This window comes from Suricata suricatta, chromosome 6 (genome assembly GCF_006229205.1).
Source record: "Suricata suricatta isolate VVHF042 chromosome 6, meerkat_22Aug2017_6uvM2_HiC, whole genome shotgun sequence".
Classification (NCBI taxonomy): domain Eukaryota; kingdom Metazoa; phylum Chordata; class Mammalia; order Carnivora; family Herpestidae; genus Suricata; species Suricata suricatta.
The window spans coordinates 70,710,306-70,724,519 of NC_043705.1; the positions used below are offsets into that span (position 1 = coordinate 70,710,306).

A 14,214-nucleotide genomic window follows, 5' to 3' on the forward strand; every position below is an offset into this window, starting at 1 on the left:
AGACTGATAACAGTGACCTTATTATGTTTCCTTTGCTTTAGGACAAAGTCAAGACAACGGCTCCCACCTCCAAAGCACCCAAGAATGGGGGTAAAACAAAGGATTCTGCGAAGGTAAACAGCACTAAATATGCCACAAATTAGCTGAGCGGTTATATGGGGTGGCATTTATCCTTTTAGTGAATTTAGTTTCTAATTAGAATCTATTTAGAATAAAATGATTGTTTAAACACTATCCTGTAGCATGTCTTGCTAAAGAAATTGATATATTTTATACAAGTATGTGGTACTTTAGAAGTCTAAATGATCATTCTTAACACAGTTCAAGTTTCACATTTCCCCCCTTTGTCACACAAAGTATGGAAGACACCAGCATGATTTTACGGTCTGCACTGCCCGCCCAGCCCTCTGTGCCAGCGCAGCATCAGTATGGCCGCTCCCTAACCCCCTTCCAGCTACTGCCCTTACACCTGCAGACAGCCTTGCCTCAGCTTTAGAGGGAAAAGTGAGGCCACCTTGCACGAAATCCCTAGGGTCTCTTCCCACCTATCCAGTGACAGACCCAAGGGGTCAATAATCACCTCTCTCCAGTATCTTCAACCTTTTCATCTTCTTTTCCTTCGTGTTGTAAACACATCCCAGTTCTTTTGCTACTTTAAAAGCACTTCTGTCTACAGTCCCATCCCTTCACCTCTTTCAAACATTTATAGCAAATATTGGGAAGGGTGGGTATTTTTTTACACCTCTCCTCTCCAAAGTCTCAGACCACCACATGAAATTGCCGTCTGAACATTTCTAAATATGGATAGCACGTGACAGGACAGATTCATATACTGTATTTCACCAGATCTAAATTGCCAGTTATAAACTAAACATTACTTTATATGCCATTAAGGAAAAAAGTCAACAACCTATTATATGATTCACTTTAGAGCCACAGCAAATTCATGGTGGGGAGGGGAGGGTAACACCAGGGAATGTGGTTTGTATAAATTTTAGAACACAGATGCAGTATACAAAATTAGAGAAGATCCAGAGTCTTCATTAGATGCCACCTGGGAGGGAGGACTGTTAGTTCTACTTTCTAGAGCTCCACCTTGGGTGTAACAATTACTTAAAAATAAAATCCTAAAAAAGCTACAGGGTCCAGCTTCTTAGAGCTGGGTATTAATGGAGCCAAGCGATTGAGAGATTCATATCAAAATTATTCATACTGAGCTCAGAAGGAAGGCATGTTGGAGTAGGCAACATCTAGATCATTTCCTATTCCAAGAACAATGATTCAGGTGTTATTACTGTAATCCCCAGATTGTTATGTTTAAAGCTGTATCTTCAGTTTCTCCTAATAGTCTAGTTGTAGCAAAACTCAAAGAATCAAGTTGGTGACCTAGGAAGATCCTGAGCTCACCTTCTCCCATGGACACATGGAATCCACAGCTGCATATGGAACAATGCCCTGTGAGGGGGAAAAAAAACCCAAAGCTAGCTGGGTGACTCTTACTTACCTAGCAAATGAGAGGAGCCCCAAAGGAAGCAGTCAGGGGACAAGAACACAATCTCGCTGTAAACCCAACTGTAGGCACCATGACCCATAATCAAAAGGGAACTCAAAACCCACAGCTTATTCCTGAGGAGCAAAGAATTTGAACCCCATATTTAGCACCCAACATTGTAAGACCTGCATCTGAGAGAAAATCCCAAAAATATCTAGCTTAGAAAACCAATGGGGCTTGTCTGCCAGATCCACAAGGCTTTAGCGACCTGAGAACTATTCTTAAAGGGCTTGAGACCATAGATGCACCTCATGAGTCTGGAGGGACCCCTCCAGAACACTGGGCTCTAGCAGCCAGCAGGACTTAGTTTGTGGTTTCACCAGCCTGTATACGTGCACGTTGTTTAAAGAGTTCTATGTAAGGAATTGGCTTCTAAAGAGCACCGATCTAAGTGCTGACAGAGATCCACCCCATTGGGACCTTGACAGATCTTGGCACACTCCCAAATATACTAGGAGCCACTAAAAATAAAGTAGCCTATCACGAAGGTTTGAGAGACAACCAAGAGCTAGAGCAGGGTTGAACAAAAGGGTTTATCTCCTACATGAGGACATTCCTTTAAGACTAGGAGAGGTGTCTCTTTAAAGCACAGTTAGGAAAAATGAAGCAGAGATGAATAGGTTCCAAATCCAAGACCAAGATCAAACCTCAGGAAAAACAAAAAAGCAACCTTAACAGAATGGATGTAAGTGACTTACCTGATGAAGAAGTCAACGTAATAGTTACAAAGATGGTCACAAAATTTAGGAGCGGAATGGAATGGATGAACACAGTGAAAACTTAAGAGATGAGAATAGTGACAAAGTACCAAACAGAAGTCACTGAGCCAAAGAATACAATATGTGAACTGAAAAACGGAACAGGCTGTGAAGCATGAGAAAGGATTACTGAACAAAGAGCAGTGGAACTCACCCAATCAGAACAGTAAAAGGTTAAGGGACTTATAGGACAACATCAAATGGACAAACATTAACAGTATAGGGGTCCCAGGTGGAGCAGAGATACAGAAAAGGGCAGCAAACTTACTTGAAATAATGGCTGAAGCCTTCCCTAACCTGGGAAAGGAAACAGAAATGGAGATCCAGGAAGCCCATAAGAGCCCCCAAAAAGATGAATCTAAAAGCACTACACCAAATAACATTATAATTTAAAAATCATAAGTTAAAGACCAGGGCAGAATCTTCAACACACTGGTCTCTATCAGCAGATTTTCAGCAGAAACTTTACAGGCCAGAGGGCGTGGCAGGACCTGTTCAAAGTGCTGATATCAAAAACTTCCAACAAAGAATACTCTACTAACAAAGCTGTCATTTCGAATACAAGGAGAGCAAACTTTCCAGACAAGGAAAGTAGTTCATCAGCAGTAAAGGAGCCTTAAAAGAAAGGTTAAAGCAACTACTTGAAGCTGAAAATAAAGGGTGCTAATTAGCAACAGGAAAACATATGAAAGTACACATCTCGCTGGCAAGGTCAATATATAGTAAAATTTGGAATAATGTGAAGGTGTAAATCCAGTTGATATGTCAATTTATAACCTTAAAGTGAAATCCATAAAGGATACAGAAACCAGATTGGTAATTAGTTGCTCATGAACTTACATCTCAAATAAATTAAGCAAACAGATACTTAATTTTAGTTATACAAAGTACCTGATCAAAAGGAAGCTTAAAATCTTCATATTCAGCAGTGCCCCCAAGTATGAGAGGATCGACTGTAAAATGAATGAATACCATCCAAGAATACCTATGTTCTTCTTCAATTAACCCTAGTCTTAAAAAAAAAAATAAAAAATTTTAAATGACCTAAGGTTATTTTCAGTTTACAAACTTGAAGGTGAACAGTTCATAGTGTGGGCTAAATGAAAAATTTTCCTCCACTTTGTCATCTTTTGACCCTTTAATTTTGAAAAGCCCATCTCATAAGAATCTCCTGATCTGCTTTTTGATACTTAATCCAGGAAAGGAAGAGTTCAGTAATGGTTTCGCTTTCCCTTTTAGGCAAAGGAGGAAACTCCCAAGCTAAAAGCTGATGGAAAAAATACAAGTTAAAGTTCACACTATTTGGTAAGTTCAGTGTTTGCTGTAAATGAAGACGTCTGTACCTTCTACGGACCTGTGCCACAGGCGAGACAAACTACGTCCACTTCTTGTTCCCTTCATACTGTTGGCATAAAATGCACATTGCAGTGTCAATAGTTACTTCACTGAAATGCAATAAATGGAATAATATGCTCCTGGAATGCTTCAAAATAGTAATGTTATAATTAAGAGCTCTTTAAGACACCAGGCTAGGCTCTTAAAAAAACGACCACCGAAGTCTAGTCGACTCTCTGAAACCCAGAATCTTGTGGCTGCAGGTTACCCGGTTAGGATACTGATATTACCAAAATACCAACACATGGTGGGGGAACAGAAGCACCCCTTATGGCTAGAGGAAAATTATAGGATTTTTGGAACAAAAGCAAAGGAAACGACCACTTTTGTTCATCATTTTGCAAAGGTCAAGTACTCTCATTCTATCTGACAGTGACAAGAACTCGTTTGGGTAAGGGAATCTCTTACAGAATTCCTATATATAAGACTAGGTGTTACTCCAAGCCATTAAAGCTTATGACCACTGGCTGACCAAAGCCTAAAAAAAAAAAAATGTAGGTTAGTTTGGGTTAGTCTTCCTCACCACGGTCTACTTTTGTTTCCTCTAACAGGGGAGGTATACTTATTAGAACTGTTCAGAGATTTTCCCCCCAAATTTAAGTTCTCTATTTTCTAAATTCTAGAATTGTCTAAAAACATTCTCGTGTTTACTCATAGGGGATTCCTTGTTGCCAGCTGTTACACAGTGTTTTTAGTAAATGTTACATAATTTTCTTGCTGTAGGCATAGTAAATATATCATTCACTGGATTTTTTTTTCTTTGAATTTTTCAGGGTATCTGCCTATAAAATCTTCAGCTGGTGGATGGTGACTTTTGAAGGACAAAAGGCTTTGAACAACAGAAAACTTTCCTGGGTGGCTTGTAGACAGTGTTACTTGTTGACTCTTGAGATCCTAAACATTGGTTATTCTTTTCCCAGAAAGAAAATGAATTTGTCTGGTCCATCTGGGTAACTGTTCTGAGTATTGATAAACTTTGAATTTTTAAAAATTGCCTTCAGTTGGGAGAGACGGGAACTCTATATTTTTAAGAGATATATTTGATAGTTTCTTAAAACAATATATAAAAGGAAGAACCTTTGCAAACTTTTGCACATTATACACACAGTGCCTGTAAATCTCATTAGTATTTTCAGTTTGCACTTAATTCTTTTATTGTTGTTAGCATTGGGAAGACAATGCTTTGAACGTGTTTAATGTTCTGATTTCTCATTACCCATTCCTCTTGGGCTTTAGAGCTATATTTGATGTTTCTTTGGGTTAATGTTTATAAGTCAAACATAAAATATTGTACATTGGGCACATATCTCCTCTGGGGCTGCTAATAAATTAACAGATAACCTGGGCAGACCAGGACACTCTGCACCCAGTACTTTTTTTTTTTTTTTTTTTTTTTGGCCAGAGGTTAGGACTTCTGCACTGTAGAGCCAGCACAAGACATACTGAGACTGAAATCAAGCCAGAAGAGCAAAATGCAGACTACATGTCACTGCCTAGCAAGCTCTAAGAATAAGAAAATCTAATCCTTAGAATATTCATATCCCTTAAACTCACTTGGATTACTGTGTTAAGCTGTGCTTTCCATTTTTGAATCATATAAGCAAGCAGCAATTATTTGCTTAGACCATTGCCATGGTAGTCTGTGCACTGTGAGCCATCGGCTTTAAGGAAGTTAAGTTTACCAAAGACAAAAACTTTGATTTAAGCTATCTGAAATTTAAAAACCTGCTTTTTCACCCACAGCAATTCAAGAACGAGGTTCTGATGTCATACACCTTTGAATGGTTTCTGAGATCTTTTGGAATGAATTGTTTATGAACATAGGACTGACATCCTTGAGGGGATTTTGATAAATACTTAATTTCATCTTTATTTCTTGGTACTGAATGCAGGAAAAAGTATCAGGTACATGTCATAAAACTGATTTGGAATTCCTCATTTCAGAGAGTACAGCCTTCCTTAGCATGTGTTTTAAGTTTTTCTTAGAACATAGCCAACTTCACTAAAAATGGGAAATCCCACTAATACTATTCAGGAAGTGGAGGGAGAAAAAAGCAACACTGCTTATATTCGGGCATAAAATGATACTGCTTCTCTTCAGAAATTCTCATGAAAAATCATGCACGTACCTGTAGGATATCACACTTACCCCCCTTTACATGCTACGTATCTATCCCATGAGAGATGCGGGCATTATTCCATTACTCCAAATCTGGGAAATAGAAGCCAGTGTTGGGGAGAGTAAACAGACCTTTTCAAAGCACTGACAAGAAAATGAACACTGTTCCTGTGGGATTTCAACTGTATTTCTGAGTCTTCTAATTAGGCAGTATAAAGTTTTTTTTCTTTTTTTGAAAGTGAAATCTTTGACATTGACAAATGTGTTTGTAGGGAAATGGCTGCAGTATTACTAATTTCCATGCATATACAGAAATGTTTTTAAATCCAGAGATTTAAGAACTGCTTGTAAAAGTAAACATTAAAGGTACCCTGAATATGCCTTTTTGTTCATTAGAAATGTCTTTACGACTTGGTCGTTTACTGATAATTAATGATGACTAGACTGAGCTACAGAATCTGAGTCGTCTTTTACCTGTCTAATTAGGAGGAAATAATTGCAAATGTCTGCTTAGAAGTAAATAAGACAATTTTTATTCCCAAAAAGGTATTTGCACATTGTTGTAGCAATACTGTTATTTAGAAAATGGATTTCTCCAAAGGCAAATTAACATAGGTTCCTCAGGTGACCAAAACTGAAGACCACTATTTCCATGTTTCATTAAATCAAAAATACAAAACAATTAAAAATATTTTACATTAAAAATCTCGGCTCTGTATGTCTTTTAGAAGGTTAATACATGGGAGTGGAAATTACCAGTGATTCCTGGTTTTGTTTTTATTTCTCAAACCATTAGACTATGCAATACATATAAAAAGAGAATTGTAAACACATGTCACTCTATTCCACATTAACATTCCATATTAGAACACATCGACATTTTTCATATATTAAGTTTTATATTATGTTAAACTCATAAAGGCCTTCAAAGACAACTCAGTGCCACACTAAGCTAACAGAAATATTCTCAGTTTCACATTTACGTACTAGAGACTCTGCCGTGACTTAGTGCCAGCAACAAATTATTGGGGAATTATAAACTAGGCCAGATATGGAGCAGAGAGAGGAAGCATCACCTACCTAAGTATCAACAGCTCCCCAAGTTCAACTTCAAATGAAAGATTGCTCCTCTAGACCTGAATGTACTCTGCTTTTTTTCAGAGGGACACTGTATCACTCAGGATCCATGAGGGAGCAGACCACATGCTCAAATTAGGTTTATTTGAGGAGGGTTCTATAAAAAGTTGTTTGTTTGTTTGTTTGTTTTAAACAAACAGATGGGGACGGATGTAAGGAGCCCACAAGTACCGCTAGGACTGAAAAGCCAGCCTCCCACTTCACCCTTCCTTCATCCAGGAGGGATGAGAGCGGGAGAGTGACTAGAAGGCAGACCTGGAGAAGGCTGGGTAGAAAAGAGGCCGTTTCTCAGGAGCTAAACCTCAGTGGGGGCCAGCCTGAGGCAACCTGCAAGGGCACCAGGGCAACAGGACACCCCATCTACTCTCCTACCCGCCTGGGAGATTGACACAAGTCAGCAAACAGGCTTTGTGACATGCGCCTACCTGTAGGCCCCGGGGCTTGTGGAAGGGAAGGGAAGGGTGGGACATGCTGGCTGAGTCACTGATCCAGGGGTTCACCGGTCCCTGCTGGGCATGAGTCTTCAGAGGAGAGTGACAAAACGGCTTATGGATGACACACACATACGGGGAGCAGGGGTTTGGAAAGCAAGAGGCTTAAGTATAGGATCTAAACCGGTAGAGATAAGCTACTCCCCCACAGTAAGGAGCCCGTTGCTTGGGTTTAGATTGCAGGGTGACACCTGTCAATAAAATGCATCGTAGCAGTAACCCATCGATGAACAATTTAGTAGCTGGTCTTTTCATAGGAATAGTCAAATGAGTAAGAAAGGAAAAAGAAAAATATCTTCAGCAGAAGCCAAAAAAGAGCCATCTCTGGTTTGAAAATAATCACATCTGATGAAATTTTAGCATAACGTTACCACAGGAACCACCGAGGAACAAGGTGTTAGAGCAGCACCAGCTTCTCGCTTTGGAGCCACACTCGGATTTTCTCAAAGTTCTTATCCATCCAACGTATGTTTTCCTCAATGGTTTCAATTGTTTGCTGTATGCAACGGAGCTGAGAACTGTTTTCTTTCAAGGAGCTGAAGAACCCTTTTACCTTGTAAGGAAAATTGGATTTTAAAATTTTGTTATATTATATTAGACAAATATAATTTTTGGGCTACTTAAAACAAGCCAAAATAGCATTTGCCAAATTTCTGCATAGAAGAAGGCAGGGCCCCATGTCTGGGTAGAATTAAGTACATAGAAACTTAAGCTCTACAAAATGAGCTCATGTGTCATGATGTCAAATTCTGCATTTTTCTTTGCAGTCTTTTTTGTTTATTCACAGTTTCCAGATTCTAAACAACCTCACTGTATACCATTTTATAATTAAGGTTTGTGTTTACTTAATATAGTTATATACACACCAATGCAAGCTTAGTTTTTTTTTTTTTAACATATCTAAAAAGCAGAATGTGCAGAGTATCTTCTTTGCCAGGGAAAACGATTTGAACCACACAAGTGCAGTCTTTCTCCTTGGGCCTGGCCCCATGTAGGTCATTATAGAACTAAGCAGGTTATGGTGAAAATCCCCCAAAGCTTGCCAATTTTTTTCATCCTAATACACAATTCAAGTATTGTTCCTCCAAGATAAAATCCACACAAAGTTGTCCACGGTATTAACGTATCAAAAATACCTTCCTTGTTTCATTGCTGGGTATCAACTCCTTTAGGCTCACATGAAAAATATTCTGCATTTATTCAGCATGGATTCCAGACTATTTCTTAAAAATCCATGTTGTAGGGGGGGCTTGGGTGACTCAGTTGAGTGTCCAACTTCATCTCAGGTCATGATCTTGTGGTTCCTGGGTTGAGCCGCATATGGGACTCACTGCTGTCAGTGCAGAGCCCACTTCAGACCCTCTGCCCCTCTCTCCCCTTCCCTGCTCATTCTCTGAGAGATCTCTGTCAAGCATTTGTTTTTTAAATTCATGTTGTAATATATTATAAATTTGGGAATAAGTACGAATGGGCTTTTGAAAGATCAAATCCCAATATTTAGTGACTCAGGGTTGTTTTAAAATTGGTATCTCAACACAACTTTTCAGGGAGCTGGAGGCCTGTCCTCCTGCTGTAGCGACCTAGCAAACCCTCAGCATGCCTCACGGTCCTACCTCTGGGTGGGCTCAGCCTGCTGTTCCATCCTTTCAGAACCCAAGATTAATACCCAGTTAAAAGACTGACTCCACGCACTATACAACAGTCCTATCACACCACTAAGTTTACTAAGTAATTATTTAATATAAGTCATTTAACTATCTTCAAATTATTTTAAATAATCCTGAAGGAGCTCTTCATGATTGTGCCACTAAGAAAAAAATGAACCAAAAAACCTGTAAGACCTGAAAACGAAACCAGCTGCTAACTCTTGCCCTTAAATTCTTTCTGACCCCAAATTCTCTCTCCTATTTTCATCTACCTTGGGAAATACATCCTCTCAACTGAGCATCTGACGCAAACATGCCTCCTTGAGAACATGGTCTGTGCAGGACGCTGTGTGATGTAATAGAAGAAAACAGTCTTATCCTACTCGCTTGTTTGATCCTTCATAAATCGCTTAACTTCTCTGGGATCCAGTTTCCTCATTTGTAGAATGAGAATGTTCACTACCTTGCAGAGCACCAGTGAGGATGTAGTTACATAATGTGAGTAAAGTGCAGACCCTAAACCCCAGCTTGTATCAGGGACTCAACCTCATCCAGTTTTTCATGACTGTTTACGCTGGCCCTTAATCATCCTTCCGGCTGAATTACTGTGCTAGACACTGGAGGAGGAGGAGGCAGGGAACCAGGCACACAGCCTGTCCTCATGGAGCTTACACTCTAGCTGGGAAAACAACAAGCAATAAATTATCATTTCTTTAAATATACCACTGTGGACAAAATATACTGAGCCCATGATAGTAACTGGGAAGGGGGTGGCCCGCTCTAGACAGAGTAGTCTGGGAAGGTGACATGTGATCTGGGACTTCTAAAGGATAAAAGGAGCCTTTCCACTGACAAGTCAGGGAAAGATCAAGCCAGGCAGAGAGAAGTTTATAGAGACTTGGAGCATCTGGGTGGCTTGGTCAGTTAAGCAGGTCATGATCTCACACATGAGTTCATGGCCATGTCAGGCTTCAGATTCTCTGTCTCCCTCTCTCAGCCCCTCCCCTGCTCCCTAATTTCTCAAAAATTAAATAAACATTTTTTAAAAAAAGTTTAGAGGCTTAGAGATAAGACCTGGTAGCCCAGGAGCAGGAGGTGCCCGAGTGACTCAAGTGTTGCATGAGGGTGACCCAGAAAAGCACGTGAAAATGGGCTGGAGAGGTGGACAAGCGTCATTATGGTCTCTTGGGAAAGCATCATCAAGGAAAGACTTGGGATTTGTTACACGCTGAACAGGGAAGATTTCACCAAGGAGTCAGTTATGGGTTGATTTTCAGTTTTAAATGTGGGAAATGACTTGGTATTGGCAAATTGGGAAGCCATTCAGGAGGCTGTAGCCACAGGCCAGGCAAGAGATGAGAAAGGCCTGGGGTGGAATAAAAGAAGACAAGTGCACAGATATAGTGTATATGTTCAAAGCAGAGCCAAAAAGGCTCAAGGATGAGCTGGATGTGAGGACCAAGAAGGGCTCAAACTGACTTACCTGTTAGTAGGATGCTCGCTCTTCTGATGACATCTGAGATGTCATTTCTACACCCTACCTCAGGGCTTTTGCACCTGATGTTTCCTTTGCACACAAAAGACAACTGCATTTCCTTCAGGCTCTGCTCATCCCTTATCTTCTCTAGTTTTCAGTAGCTTCATGCAAGCTTGTAAAATTGACTTGCACATAATTTAAGATTGAATTCTGCTACAGCAGACCTATTCTGTGTGATGACCAAAGACCAGTCATGGGCTATGAGTAGAGAGACAAGAGCCAAGCTCCATCCTGTACCCACTCACTCTCTCCTTACCTCGCCTTATTCATGGTCAGAACATGTAAGCACCTGACATAGGTTGATTTGTCTGTAAATGACTCCCTCTATGAGGACAAAGGCTTTGTCTACCCTGTTCATTGTCATGGCCCCAGAACCTAAAACCATGTTTCCCTTACAATAAAAATGTAATGTCTTTAAAGAATTAATGAGGAAAGGCATGAATACGCAAGTGACTGAAATGTCTTGTTGCGGTAGATCTAGTCTATGGACAGCTGTCTCGCTACTCATAGCCCATGACTGGTCTTTGGTCGTCACACAGAATAGGTCTGCTGTAGCAGAATTCAATCTTAAATTATGTGCAAGTCAATTTCACAAGCCTGCATGAAGCTACTGAAAACTAGAGAAGATAAGGGATGCAACAGTTCTTTTGCATTTTCAAAACATGTATCATGGTGTAACCAGACTACACAATGAAGTATTCCCAAAAAGATCAGTATTAGGCGCTCAGCTTTTATCTAAAGGCAACAGATTTTTAAAGCCATGTAAAACGTGTTCTACACCTTTAGAAAACATTATTAGAGAAGGAACACCACACAACAATGATCTAGACAGCCAATTCCTCAAACTTTAAGACCAGAAGAAAAGTCTGCTTTTGTGGAAAACTTTTACATTCCAGGTTCCCTCTTACCAGACAATGGGAATAACGCATAAGGTTTTCTCATTTTTTTCTGGACTGCTAGAAAGTGTGATACATTTACAACTGCAACAAACTTTCAGCATCAATCCCTCATACAGTTACCTCTGTCAATTATGAAGCTTTTTGGTATTTAACATTTCTGTTATATACGGACCTTACAAGTTGCCTAAAATTTTTTCTGCAAGTACGTGGCATATAAATAAGTAACAAGAAGTCATGAATCCAGACAGCAGAGAACCAAGATTCCAGACTTGCCTCTTTCCTAACAGCCTCTAATGATCACTTTTAACATCCTAATAAACAGAGATTAAATGCCTCCAGTAATTTTTAAGCCCTAAAATTTTTAATGGCAGAGCTAAAACTTCTTAACATGTTGATGAAGAGGGATAGTTTTCAGTAATTTATTTGTAACTGATTTTGGTTGGTGTCCAGAAAATGACAAAATCCACAAAGAACATCTCCTATGGGACAAAATCCATTCTTAACTCCTGTTACCTTTATTCTGTCTACCCTATATTTATTAGCTAATTGTCACTTAAATTAAATTGAAAAGTTTTGTTTACCTCTTCAAGCCGTGCTCTTGTGGAGAACTGACTTGTTGTTCCCATTACCATACTGGTTAAAGAAGATGAGCCAGGTTCAAATCTGGAAATGGAAGTTGTCAAGATGTATCATAAAATATTTATTCATTTAACATGTGTTTTTAAGCACCAAATAATTTTATAGGAGTTAACTCTGGTTAGACATAAAAAAAAAAATCTATGACACGATCCCCATCCTCCAATGTGTTATGATGTCATTGTAAAATATAAATACACCAACAGCTGAAGAGAAGATGCAGTACCCACAGAAAGTGCTAGAGGCTCTGAAAGTGCTACAAGAACTGGACAAGTGCAGGTGCACGTAAGCAGAAGCGCTACCGCAGGGCGTGGGTTGCACTGTGCAGAGAGAGGAAGCCTTCGAGTGGTCAGCAGCTGTAGAAAAGGATGGGAATGGAAAACTTCACTACCCAGATTCATTAGTTAGCACTAAGTTTTGAGTTCTATATTTTCTAAGAATATTTTAAAGTACATCTACTTGCTATCTGCACTAAAAAAAAAAAAAAACCACATCTCTTTAGACCATCACTGTTGTTTTACATACAAAGCTCAACCACAGCCAGGTTAGTGGACTTCTATAGGCACAGCACAAATTTGGCACTACTTACTTTTGTATAAGTGTATCCCAATTTTCCCTCAGAAACTGCCAGGCCAATGGATATCCCACTGGGTTCCTGCCAACAGCGCTAAGGATACGTGGAAACTCTTGAAGTTTTATTTTATCTCCCTTAAAACTTTCATCAAGTAGCCTAAAATAATTAAGAGAAGAAATGGTAACAATGAATAATCCTTGGAAAAGTTATAAATCACTTCAATAGAATAATGTGTGAAAGCAAAAAGCCAATGTGTCAATAATAAAGACCAAATAGGTAACTAGACAGCTAATAAACCTGCTAGATGTACACCATAAAAACTCACATTTATACAGTTTTCACAACACCAGTTCTCACGTAATCACATTTGTTCATAAGAGAAAATAGATAAGAAAGGTATATCTTGTATGTATTTCTAAACATGCTCTTTTAAAAACATACCAAATACATACTTTTTTTCCTAATACCTGCTTCTCCCTAATTAACTATCATACTCATTAGATGTGTGCCCACTAGGTTAACCGTTCCCAGCAGAATAGGCGATTCCTGGCCAAGAGAACAAAAATAATGTCAGAAAGATCTGATGTCATTTAATTCCTCTTGGCCCCATAAACATGAATGAATTACTCACCATTGAAGCTTTTCCTTATTTTGGCTAATACTGAGGGCAAATTCAATTTCGTTTTTCTCGGTATTGGACAATGATGACTGATATTTACTATAAAGAAAATCCCATCCGTCAGGGTTCTGGACGCCCACAGCGAACACCGCCAAGGTTACATCAGTGGGCAGGCTGCAGAAAAGGACATGTCTGGTGAGAGTCTGAGACATAGGAAGTGTGTTTGGATGTATAATGGTGACCAATAATTACTAACTGATAAACTTGCCTGGTGATCAGAGAAACGTGCCTGGAAATGTCAACAAAAATAACCTCTTTCCTTCAGTTAGATTTTATGAAAGAGGCATAAGAAAGTATCTAAAATTCAGTTTTAAGTACCATTCTAAAAAACAATGTGAAATGCGACTTTGATAAATACTAATATCTAACATACTTAAATGATGTCGGTAGCTCAAAGGGTGGTCACTGTTTAAACCAATAGAAATAAACACAAACTAGACTCCAGCAGTAATCCATCATCAAAGGTCAGGAACCCAACAAGTCCACTGTTTGGAAGCATTTCTTTAAATGGAGGCATGTATTTTTTTTGTTGGCTTAATATTTCCCGGAGAGGGGTGTCTGGGTGGCTCAGTTGGTTAAGTGTCCGACTTCAGCTAGGGTCATGATCTTGCGGTTTGTGAGTTTGAACCCCACGTATGGCTCTGTGCTGACAGCTCGGAGCCTGGAGCCTGCTTTGGACTCTGTGTCTCCCCATCTCTACTCCTCCCATGCTCATGCTCTGTCTCTGTTTCTCAATAATAAATAAACATTAAAAATTTTAAAGAGAAAGTAAAAAAAAAAAAATGTAAAAA

General features: G+C 39.3%; 2 protein-coding genes across 5 annotated transcripts in view; one reads left to right on the plus strand and one right to left on the minus strand.

Annotated features, from left to right (window-relative positions):
- CAST (calpastatin) overlaps positions 1–6,529 on the plus strand; it is a 101,141-nt gene extending 94,612 nt beyond the window's left edge. The window contains exons 25-27 of the mRNA XM_029941229.1: positions 42–113; positions 3,550–3,615; positions 4,479–6,529. Coding sequence (XP_029797089.1) covers positions 42–113; positions 3,550–3,600 — 123 coding nt within the window. The 3' untranslated portion in view covers positions 3,601–3,615; positions 4,479–6,529. The remainder of the gene's footprint in view (positions 1–41; positions 114–3,549; positions 3,616–4,478) is intronic.
- Positions 6,335–14,214, minus strand: part of ERAP1 (endoplasmic reticulum aminopeptidase 1) — a 59,645-nt gene continuing 51,765 nt past the window's right edge. For all 4 annotated transcript variants that reach the window (XM_029942635.1, XM_029942633.1, XM_029942634.1 and 1 more), the window contains exons 16-19: positions 13,376–13,537; positions 12,760–12,900; positions 12,116–12,197; positions 6,335–8,005 (exon numbers count right to left, since the gene is read on the minus strand). In XM_029942635.1, coding sequence (XP_029798495.1) covers positions 7,850–8,005; positions 12,116–12,197; positions 12,760–12,900; positions 13,376–13,537 — 541 coding nt within the window. In that variant the 3' untranslated portion in view covers positions 6,335–7,849. The remainder of the gene's footprint in view (positions 8,006–12,115; positions 12,198–12,759; positions 12,901–13,375; positions 13,538–14,214) is intronic.